The following is a 12042-nucleotide window of genomic DNA, read 5'->3' on the forward strand; positions in this document are numbered from 1 at the left end:
TATCATCGCAATGAATTACTTTATGTTGCTGACAGTGATATCCAATATACACAGAAAAACAATACAGAAAATGTGGCGCAATTTACACACAGCAAATATATGTAACAAACTCAATGTCCACAGAGCATTAAACTCCAACCTTCCTTTCTTTTTCATACAGCTCAGAAATTTTCCTCACATAACTTCCTTTATTTCCTTGTCACAACTCAGAATCAGATGGACAACATTTTGAGCTATGTGCATCTACTTCTACATCACTACTCTGCAAACCACTGTGATGTTTATTGCAGAGTGTACTTTTCATTGCTTTACCCTTCCATAAGAAGATGCAAGGAGAAAATATAAAAATGCCTCAAATTAAGCAGGTGAAAGAGAATACAAACATATGAAAAAACAAGAGTGACAGAAAAAGCAAAATGGCCAAGCAGGAATGGTCAAAGGACAAATGCAAGGATTTGGAAGCATATTTCACTAGAGGAAAGATAGATACCACCTACAGAAAAATTAAAGTCACATTTGGAGGAAAGAGAAGTAGCCCTATGGATGTCAAGAGCTCAGATAGAAAACCAGTCCTAAGTAAAGAACGGAAAGCCAAAAGGTGGAAGGAGCATATAGAGGGGCTATACAATGAAGATGAACTTGAAGGTAAGATTATAGAAATGGAACAGGATGTAGATGAAGACAAGATAGGAGATGTGATACTGCAAGAAGAATTTGACAGAGAACTGAAAGAAGTAAGTCAAAGCAATACCCCAGGTGTTGACAATATTCGTCAGAGCTACTGATAGCCTTGGGAGAGCCAGCCATGACTAAACTCTTCCATTTGATGTGCAAGATGGACGAAACAGGAAAAATACCCTGAGACTTCAAGAAGAATGTAATAATTCCAATTCCAAAGAAATTAGGTGCTGACAGGTATGAATATTACCAAACTATTAGTTTAATAAGTCTTCGTTGCAAAATACTACCATGAATTCTTTACAGAAGAATGGAAAAACTAATAGAAATCAACATTGGAGAAGATCAGTTTGAATTGCAGAGATGTGAGGCAATACTGACCCTACACCTTCTCTTAGAAGATATGTTAAGGAAAGATGTGCCTATGTTTATAGCATTTATAGACTTTGAGAAAGCTTTTGATATGTTGGATGGAATACTCTTTTTAAAATTCTGAAGATAGCAGGGGTAAAACACAGGGAGTGAAAAATTATTTGCACCTTGTACAGAAACCAGACAGCAGTTATAAGAGTTGAGGGGCATGAAAGGGAAGCATTGGTTGAGAAGGGAGTCAGACAGTCTTATAAACTATCCTCAATGTTATTTAATCTGTACATTGAGCAAGCAGTGAAGGAAACCAAAGAAAAAGTTGGGTTAGAGGAATAAATAAAAATTGTGATGTTTGCTGATGACATTGTATTCTTTCAGAGACAGCAAGGGACTTGGAAGAGTAATTGAACAGAATGTACAGTGTCTGCAAAGAAGGATATAAGATGAACACCAATAATAGCAAAACAAGGATAATGGAATGCAGCCAAATTAAATCAGATAAGGCTGAGTGAATTAGATTAGAAAATGAGACACTTAAAGTGGTACATGAGTATTTTTATTTGGGCAATGAAATACTCGATTATTGCCCAAGTAGAGAGGATATAAAAAGTAGACTGGCAATGACAAGAAAAGTGTTTCTGAAGAATATAAATTTGTTAATGTTGAATGTAGATTTAAGTGTTAGGAAATCTTTTCTGGAAGTATTTGTACGCAGAGTAGCCTTGGATGGAAGTGAAACATGGATGATCAGTGGTTCAATCAAGAAGAGAACATAAGTTTTTGAAGTGTGGTGCTACAGAAGAATGTTGAAGATTAGATGGGTACCTATATCACATAACTAATGAGGAGTTACTGAACAGAACTGGTGAGAAAAGAAATGTTTGGCACAATCTGACTAGAAGAAGCAATTGATTGATAGGACACACTCAGAGACAAGGGATCGTCAATGTACATGGGTTGGATAAAAAGTAGTGGCAAGACTGATATAATTCATACCAGACTTTACTGACAAACATTCACTGTATTGCATGTCCTCAATATAATTGCCTTACATCTTGATCACCATCCCCCACACAGATGGAAGGTATTGTACACTATCAGGCCATTCATCTCTGTTGATGTCTTGCAAGGATTGCCCTATGTCATGGATGACATCTTCTCTTGTGCTGTACCATATGCCATGAAGATGTTCTTTTATTTTGGTGAACAGGTCATATTTGCATGGACTCATATCAGGTGAATACTGTGCTTGTTCCAATAACTTGCACCTCCATGCATGCAGGAGCCCCTGCTTGGAATTCACTGTGTGGCATCGTGCATTGTCATGAAGGATTACTTACTTTTCCATGTCCAAAAACCAGGTCACAATCTTTCAGCCCAGTATAGGACCACATCCAAGGCTTCTTTCTTGTTCAGCCATAAATCATCAGGGTTGCACCTATAAGGGCAGTTTGGGCAGGTGAGCAGATGCTCCATATCCTGCACAGCACCACAGTCACACTTATCATCTGTGGTTCCCAGACCCCACCTAATCATATTTGTCTTCACTGGGGCCACATCTGCCCTCATTTGGTTCAGCATTCTCCATGTCCTCCAGTTTGTGCTGAATCTGCTGGGCACTTTCTGTGCAGGTGGTTAATCAGCTGGTGGTTCTTCTATTATCGTGGCTAAGAACCTTTACGGAATTTCAGTCGCCCAGGTTTACATTCACTGCCAAAAAGGGGATGCCAATTGTCAATAGTTTGTCTGAGTGTCTCTGTGAATTCATGTGATACTCTCTGAGATTTGGGATTCACAAATCCAGCAGCTCTATATAGTTTTGATAGAGAAGTAGGTTTCATGAAGGATGGTGGGATGCATTGCCATAAGATGCCATCACTTTCTTCTTGGCATGGGACAAAGGTGATGTTCCAAGAAATTGCAGTAGTAGGCTGCAGTGACCATCTTCCTCTGTGGTACAATGTGATGCAGGATTAACCCACAGATATCACTTTGGTGTGAGCTGGTTCATGGTGCACATTCTATGAGCAAGGAGAAGCTGGGTTTTTCCATTCCCAGACCTGGTCTTGATTTACATCCCTGTCATCCCAAAACACTAACACCCATCTTGCCACTATACAATATGGCAATTCTGCATCATCACACATCTCATGCATTCCCTGAAAACATTGTTGTGCACTCCTACCATATACCACTTTAATCTTGATCCATACATGTTTTTTATATTTCCTAAACACATTGTTAGGGTGCTTGAACTGTCCTCCAGCTCTTTCAGACAGTACACACTCAAACTGACACAGACACAGCTGTTGCCATACACTCCACTACTACAGCTGACCTTCTGGTATCAGCTACAGACAGCACGTATGCCACTGGACACACATCCCACATAAAGCTGGAACCTGCCTAAATTATTCTGTGAATAAATTTCTTAAAAAAAGAGGGGGGGGGGGGGGGGGGGTTAAATTGAACATGTGTCGAACCACAGGCCCAAAGTATGCTGTTATTATTAACACTGATTCTGTGCTACTGTAAATTTCAGAGTTTCCTCCAGTTCAGAGAACAGTGGTGTAGATCTGATGTTATGGGGTGTTGTCAGTTTGGGGGGGATCATCGAAGGAGACCAACAGATGAATTCAGTAAGCTGGTTCAGAAGGATCTAAATTGCAGTAGTTATTCAGAGATGAAGAGGCCTACACAGGGTAGGGTAGCACGGAAAGCTGCATCAAACCAGTCTTCAGACTGAAGACCACAACAACAAGAAGGCATTCTGCAAAAATAGCAGATGTAATGCAAGAGCAATATTTGAAAATGGATTCCATTACATCTTCTAGGGCTACAGAAAGGAAACTGTACCAAAGTACTTTCAAAATTCCTACATAAAGCTAGACCCTGTCTAAATTGTTTTGGGATAAAGTGGCTCTCAGCCTTATTCTAGGAATAAATTTCTTAAAAAAAAAGGGGGTAAGCTGACATGTGTTCATCCACAGGCCCAAGATATTCTGTTCTATTGTGAATTTCAGAGTTTCCTTCAGTTCACAGAGCAGTGGTGTGGATCTGATGGCACTCATCTACCAAGTATGGACAACAGATGTGGGCTGGTGCTGTCTGCTGCCAGGTGATCAGACAGAGGCTTTCAAACAGTCAACAAGGAGAAAATGCTATGAGGTATCTATGACTTTGATTGAAATTAATTTAAATTTGGTGATATTTCAATCAGTGTAAGATGTTATATACAGAGTAAAGCTTGTTTAAACTTTATGTTGATAATGGTAATAAATGATGAATGTAAACTTCTAAACTGGGAATTATGGCTCTAAAGTACTATGCAAAACTGGAACCAAGGCAGCAGGAAATGCAATTAATCACACACTGTAACATATATAAAGTAATACTTTTGACAAAGAGTGTAACTTCCTCTTTTCTCAATTATCTATAGATTCTCAATTAAAAGAAAAATGCTGGGAACCTGAGATGGCTCAAGGAATGCAATTTTGAAGAGGAGCAGCTATAGTAAACTGTTGCTTGAAACCACAGTACCTACAAGGGCTTATCAGTAGCTCTCTGCTTATTTAATTATATCAAGGGCATTACTTATATTCTACTTGTACTAAAAATGGATGCAGATGGACATCTCACCCAATGCTTATATTAGCTGGTACTTGCATATCAGGTGCTAGTTCTGTGGTTATACCAGCCATTCACTGTCCAACTACTTCTCAGATGTAGGTAATTAGCTATGTAATGTGAAACTGAAGGCATGTATTTCATGGCACATTATTTCATCTGCTAATAAAGGAGGTCTGAAATACCAGGAACAAAAAAACTTATAAAAGATGTTAAGGAAAATTCTTATAAATATTTTTTCTATGTTCATAGTGCCTGTGATTATTGGCAACCTATCAAAGACATAAGCTTCAGTGTACGGATAAGGAGGTAATGCACAACATAAATGTAGGTTTGTGGATTGTTGTAGTGGGAACAAGGGAAATGAACAACGAATGAGGATATGGCTCTGTTAGGGGATAGGGACTATTAAGCAAGAGCCCTACTAAGAGATTAATATATTCTTACAGACTGAATGAATGTAAAAGGACAAAGAGATGTTTTGAAATTCATAAAAAATACAAAAGTATTTTGAAATACTACTTTTAGGCATGTTTAATAACAGTGCTGCACGTGCATTGTTTGCTATATACCTGTGAAGAAAACTATGCTGCTGTCTGTATCCCTCTGATACACAGCATCTATTTTTGTAACAGTGTTTGGGAATCTCCAGAACATATGCCGAAAATTCACAGGATATCCTGGCTGAATTAAACCTCGACCTGACATTCTCCACATCATCTGAAAATAAGGTAATTTTTAGTCCAACCGCAAAGAAAAGCAAATTTCAAAATTAAACCAACTAAAATAAAAGCAGGGAGAACTGCCACATCAGTATTAGTATTTCTGTATGAAGGCAGAATATCTCACTTTTATTTATTTATTTTTTAAATACAGCAATTCTGGTTGGAATATAAGATACAGAGTGAGTAAAGACAGCCACTCACAATGTACTAAAGGCAGTGAGCAGTGGATAATACAGAAACAAGAAACTGAGTATTCTCACTCAGCTTTAAAATTAATGTTCATCTTCAGTCACTGTTCTCACATTATGGCCTGGAGAGTACAGCTTTGTGCATGTCCAAACCACTGCTCATTGTTTTGCTACAACTGTGTCTACTCATTCTATTGCTTATTTTAATGCATCAATTACTGAAGAATTAATTAACTCATCATTTATTTTGAAATATCTTCAGTATGTTTACATCTGCAGCTGTAACAGCAGTTTGCTGTTGGTACTTTCTAAAATAATGACGACAATTGTTAAATGATTTATCAGAAACTAAGGGTAAAATAAGTTTAAGAAAGGCTTGAAATGGTTATGAGAAGGCGAAAGGAAGATAAAAAACAAACAGAAAAGTTAATAATTAACTCCATAAAATAAGACAGCCAATAATCAGAATTGTAGAGGCAGTAGAGGGGAAATATGTGAAGAACAAAGGAAAAAAAAGAGACAGAAAAGGCAACAAGTCAAAATGTGACAGGTAATTGGTGTTACAGTGATACAACTACATAATAAATACTGTGAAAATATTTACTGCCTCTTCATTAGCTGCATTTTTTTACAGCCAGAATATTATTGTAAATGTAGGAGTAACTCATATCATAATATATGTTGAGGGTGTAGTTTATTTGCATAAGTTTCTGAAAGATCAATTACTGAGTATTTAACACACTCTCTTGGTTACAATAAACAAACAATGGTTCACATTTGAAAATGAAATTAAATATCTCAAAACCAGTCATGTGCTAAGAAAAGAGTAAATGGATTGCTCTTGCTCTTCAGTTGGATGTGGCTTACATGGGTGATCATTTATTTATTTTTAGTTTATGTTTAGTCTTTGCTATTTCAATTCCATGTAGCTCATTATTAATAGTCAAAATTTGAACCCTGGTTGTGTTTAATTCTTACTTTATCTCTCACTGCATTTGTATGTCTCTGATGTTGTGTTGTTCTGAGAGCTACTTGCAGTAGTTCACTAATGAATGTGATGTGACACTCATTGAAGAATATAGGACAAGGAAGTTTGCCAGTCATCATGTGAAGTTCTGTTAGTAAAATGTGTGGAAGTTTACTTAAGATATATGAGGCAATAATAATTAAAAACTGGGATTATAATAACAGAAAATGAAAAACTTTGTTTAAGCAAAAACAAGGTCTATCAGCAGAAGAGTTATATAAATATACATTGCTCTCAGTTTTCTTACCTCTCCCTTAAAGAAGAAGAGTTCACCTCTAAGTACTGATACTGCATCATAGTTACCAAGGCAAGGATCAGATTTGTCAAGTGGAGCCTCAGTTGTCTGATGTCGTTCATGCTCACGATGCTCATCAACAGTCTCATAATCATCTTCAAATGTCACACCAGTACTTGTGGGATAATCTGGCTGCCTTGGCTGTGGTTTACCTGCTGTGGGAGTTACAGGATGATGAGTTTCATCACCTCCTTCAGAACTATTTTCATCTGTGCTTGGCACATCTGGGACATGGTTGCTATCCTCATCTCTGTCCTGAGTTTCACTGTCACTGTCATCAGTACCACTAGGTACAACCCCAGGATTAATTTCATTGTCATCTTCCAGACTACGAGAAACTGCAACATATAACAATAATTTTTTGGTGTCTTACTTGGAAGTTAATACTAAACAATGTGATTTGTTGCATGTACTGCAAACTGTAGGAAGGGTCAGCATACACATTCAATATTTTCTGTAGAATTTATCCAAGGGAATGTAATGGACAGTACTAAATAATTAAAAAAAATGGCATGAACAGCCTTCCTGTGTTAAATTATTGCTACAGAAACATGAGCACTAAGTTTGCTTATGCTGTAACATCAAGTACAGTTGCTGCTTATGATTTACAGGATACAGAATAGCTAATGTTGAAACGATACAAAACAATGGAAAATCCAGAACAGAATAATGGCAATATTATCAGAAGAATGGATTGCTATTCACCACACAGTAGAGATGTTGAGTCACATACAGGGACAACAAAAGGTCTACTAGAGAAATAAGGTTTCAACCAAAAGACCGTCTTCTGAATTAGACAACATACACATACACACAATCATACAAATGCAACTCACATATGACCACTGTCTCTGGGTGCTGAGGCCAGACTGTGAGCAACAGTGTATGATGGGAGAAGCAATCTGAGTGGTTTGGGTAAGGAGGAGGTGGGGTGAGGAGGGATAGTAAGGTATGGGTAGGGAACTGTAAAATGCTACTTGCAGGAGTATATAGGGAAGATGTGGAGAGAGGGCAGGGCAGGTAGGTGCAGTCGGGAGAATAGACGGAGTGCGGAGAGTGGGGCGGAAGGCAGAAAAGGGGAGAATTAAAAATACTTTTGGTGTGTTGGAGGAATAGAAGCCTGTGTAATGCTGGAGTGTGAATAGGGAAAGGGTAGGTGAGTGAAGGACAGTGACTAACAAAGGTTGAGACCAGGAGGACTACAGCAATATAGGAAATATTGCAGGGAAAGTTCCCATCTGTGCAATTTATATAAGCCGCTGTTGGCAGGAAGGATCAAGATGATACAGACTGTGAAGCAGTTACTGAAATGAAGAGTGTTGTGTTGAGTAGCATGCTCAACAATTGGATGCTCCAGTTGTTTCTTAGCCACAGTTTGCTGGTGGCCATTTTGTGGATAGACATTTGTTGGTTCTCAAGCCCGTGTAGAATGTAGCATAGTGGTTGCAGCTTAGCTTGTAGATCACATGGCTGATTTACAGGTAGCCCTGCCTTTGATGGGATGGGTGATGCTTGTGACCGAACTGGAGTTGACGGTGGTGTAAGCATGGCTGGGACATGTCTTGCCTCTATATCTGTTATGGGAATATGAGCCATGAGGCAAGGGGTTGGGAGGAGGGGTGGTCATGCCCTGAAATGAGAACTGTCATACCCATTATCCTTCCCACTCTTCTCACAGGGGTATTCTGCCACCTACCAGCCCTACACAATATCCCAATCCATCCCTACTCAAGCCTTGCTCCCAATACCTTGCCTCAGGGCTCATATCCTTGTAACAGACCCAGTTGCAAGGTCTGTCACATGCAACCTTCCACCATGACCTACTCCAGTCTGGTCACAAGCATCACCTACCCCATCAAAGGCAGGCTTACCTGTGAACTACTTATGTGATCTACAAGCTAATCTGCATCTACTGTGCTGCATTCTGCATGGGCATGATAATCAACAAACTGTCTGTCTGCATGAATGGCCACTGACAAACTGTGGCCAAGAAACAACTGGACCACCCTGTGAGCACACTGCCCAATGCAACACTCTTCATGTCAATGACTGCTTCACAGCCTGTGCCATGTTTATCCTTCCTACCAACACCAGCTTTTCAGAATTGCGCAAATGAGAACTCTCCCTACAATATATCCTACATTCCTCATAACCCTCCTGACTTCAACCCTTGTTAGCCTCTGTCTTTCATCTGCATATCCCCTTTCCTGTTCACCCTCCAGCACTACACAGACTTCTATTCCACCAATGTGCCCAGTCTTTCGACTTACTCTCCTTTTCTGCTGCTCCCTCCCAACCCCTCCATCTACCGTCACAACTGCACCTAGCTGCATTACCCTCATCCCCCCCCCCCCCCCCCCATTATCTTCCTGCTCTTCATGCTCCCACAATCCCACAAGCACCACTTTGCCATACCCCACCCCTACTCTGCCATCCCTCCTCCTCCCTGCCACATCCTCCTCCTTACCCCCACTGCCCAGGTTGTCTCTCCCGCCACGAGCAGTTGCTCACAGTCTCACCACGGCAGCCAGAGACAGTGGTCATGTGTGTGTGAGTTAAATTTGTGAGAATGGGTGTGTGCTGTCTAATTCAGAAGAAGATATTTTAGCTAAAAGCTTACTTGTCTAGCAGTCTTTTTGTTGTACCTGTCTGCGACTCAGCATATCCACTAAATGGTGAGTAGCAATCTATCCTTTTCATAATACTATCATACTTTATTTCAAAGTTCCTATTACCATTATACTTGTATGGCGAATGCTGCTTAACCTAATCTCAGTATCTCTTTTAGTGTTAGTCACATAGGCTAGATACAGAACACATCTTTCAACGAGAACTGTTAGTAGACTAATATTTTGTTAACTACATAATTTTTCTCGTTCTTTGCTCTTGTCATTTTCCACCCTCTCTCTCGCTCCCCTCCCTCAATCCACTCTTTCCCTTCTACACAGCTTCCAATGCCGCATCTGACTGTCTTGTCCTGATGCCATCCAGCCCCTGCATGTTCCACCAGACACCGATCTTCTCTCCCCCAACGCGTACCCCGCTATCCAACCCTCTTCCTTGCCCCATTCTGGATTACTGCTTTAGTTTATTGCATTCTGACCACAGCAGCTGGAGATAGCAGTCATGTGTGCATAAGGTGTGCCTGCTTGTATGAATGTGTGTGTGTGTGTGTGTGTGTGTGTGTGTGTATGTGTGTGTGTGTGTGTGTGTGTGTGTGTGTGTGTGTTTTCTTTTCTGAAGAAGGCTTTGGACAAAACCTCAATGTGTAACAGTCTTTTTGTTTCACCTGTCTGCAGTTAAAAACCTTTACAGTGAGTAGCAATCTATTCTTTTATTTAATATTTATAATTTTTATAAATGACAAACACAGGTTTCTCTCATGAAATAAGTATCATAAGCTGGTCATTCTTGAAAAAGAAAAAAACAGCAACAAGTCATGTAATCATAATTGTTTATCAAACAGCTAAAATTAAACAATCTATCTAGATTAAATAAATATTGTGAAAATTAACAAGAGCAGAAATTGTTGTAATGCATTGACAGATGGTTGACAGTGTGAAGACTGCTGACATTTTTTTCATGTAAAATGTTTACAACCAGTTAATTTAGTTCACTCAAGGCATGCTGCCATGGAATGGTAGGTCCACAAGTGTTTAGTACTGACAAAATTGGAAACTACTTTTATTTTCTCCCTCTCAGTTGCATTGATATATAATTCAGTTGTATTGGTTATTGGTTTCAGGCTGACATGCCCATTTTCAAACCATGCAGCTTGACATTAATCATAATTATTCTTACAATAATGTGCCAAAGGCATAGAAATGTATAGTACCCTGCACCCTGTTTGTGTCAATCAGTAGCAATGGACACATGGGCTAGGATCAACGTGGGTACTTGTTGCCCACGATATAGTTGGCTGTGCCTTTGGACCATCTTGTATGAATAATAATGGTTAATAGCAAAGTGTGTGGTTAGAAACTATTAACATCTACAGCTGAATTTTATATCAATGCAACTGAGAAGGATGAAATAAAAAAGTAAAAAGTTATCCACTTTTCTTAGTTAATTTAGCTTATGTATATGGTTATAATTTGCTATTTGATCTAATTCTGTTTCTCACTTACATAAATGACTTACCAAAGCCACTGGAAAACACCCGAAAAACTGTATGGGTTTGTGATGATAAATGTATCTTAGTAAAAGGTCGAAATACATACATACCAGACACATACAAGATAATAGTGGAAGAGGCTTGTAACAAATTCACAAAGAACAGTGTAACACTTAATGAAAGTCTGTGAGGCAAATTTCTAGGCATCCTGAAGGATACATATTGAGGTGACACCCACACATAGATAAGTTAACCACAAAGCTAAGTTCTGCCTGTTTTGCATGTTGAAATCTGTGGGGATATCAGCCTCCATGTGACATCCGAATGTCTCTGGCCAGCAAGAGAGGAGGATCTTTGGAGAGAGGGAGAAGGAAGGCAGTGCTTTCTTGACAAATGTTTGATGTAGATCAGTTACTCTTCTGAATAAAATGTGTTACATTAACCATGCCAAATATTATTGGAGGCTGTCCCTTCTGCATTCTAAACCTTGCTTCCTACATTGGTGACCCCACATCTATTGTGAAATGTGTGTTAAATTTTCCACTCTACCTAAACCTGGTCTGGTGTATTGTGTCACAACAATGTGGTCCTTACATAACACATCACCCATCATGTCAAACCTATTTACAGTACCAACAGGACTACAGTGCAGGATGTGCAGTGTCATCATTGTGTAAATACAGCGGTGAAACCCAAGTGCATCGACAATTCTCACCTCATACCTATGGACGGACAACACCATTCTAACCATGCTTAACAGTGGTGGGCAAAACAAATCTGAACTTGTGCTCTGTGGAGAATGCTAACATAGACAGTGCTCTTAACCAGCAAAGACTGCAACATAATCATAATGCCACTTTTGTGTCTTTTGTGCCTTCTGCACCATGAAACAGATATGAGCAGCCACTTACCACATCATCACAACCAGTGGTGTATCACAAACAACTGGCAGCCATCTTACTTATCACACCAAACATTGGTACATTTATTCTTAACTTCTACTGGTGACACCTTTCTCA

General features: G+C 39.3%; 1 protein-coding gene and 1 long non-coding RNA gene across 4 annotated transcripts in view; one reads left to right on the forward strand and one right to left on the reverse strand.

Moving 5' to 3' along the window:
* LOC126486343 (72 kDa type IV collagenase-like) overlaps positions 1 to 12042 on the reverse strand; it is a 146832-nt gene that overhangs the window by 55049 nt on the left and 79741 nt on the right. Inside the window, exons 7-8 of the mRNA XM_050108942.1 lie at positions 6862 to 7247; positions 5247 to 5394 (exon numbers count right to left, since the gene is read on the reverse strand). Of these exons, the coding sequence (XP_049964899.1) occupies positions 5247 to 5394; positions 6862 to 7247 (534 nt within the window). The remainder of the gene's footprint in view (positions 1 to 5246; positions 5395 to 6861; positions 7248 to 12042) is intronic.
* Positions 1 to 12042, forward strand: part of LOC126486359 (uncharacterized) — a 33015-nt gene that overhangs the window by 17301 nt on the left and 3672 nt on the right. Inside the window, exons 2-3 of one of the 3 annotated variants that reach the window (XR_007588091.1) lie at positions 4083 to 4215; positions 4487 to 4718. This is a non-coding gene — a long non-coding RNA (uncharacterized LOC126486359). Of the gene's footprint in view, positions 1 to 4070; positions 4216 to 4486; positions 4719 to 12042 lie in introns of those variants that run through there. The other 2 variants (XR_007588090.1, XR_007588089.1) reach the window with 2 other exon arrangements.

The sequence above is a fragment of the Schistocerca serialis genome, chromosome 1, assembly GCF_023864345.2.
Source record: "Schistocerca serialis cubense isolate TAMUIC-IGC-003099 chromosome 1, iqSchSeri2.2, whole genome shotgun sequence".
Classification (NCBI taxonomy): domain Eukaryota; kingdom Metazoa; phylum Arthropoda; class Insecta; order Orthoptera; family Acrididae; genus Schistocerca; species Schistocerca serialis.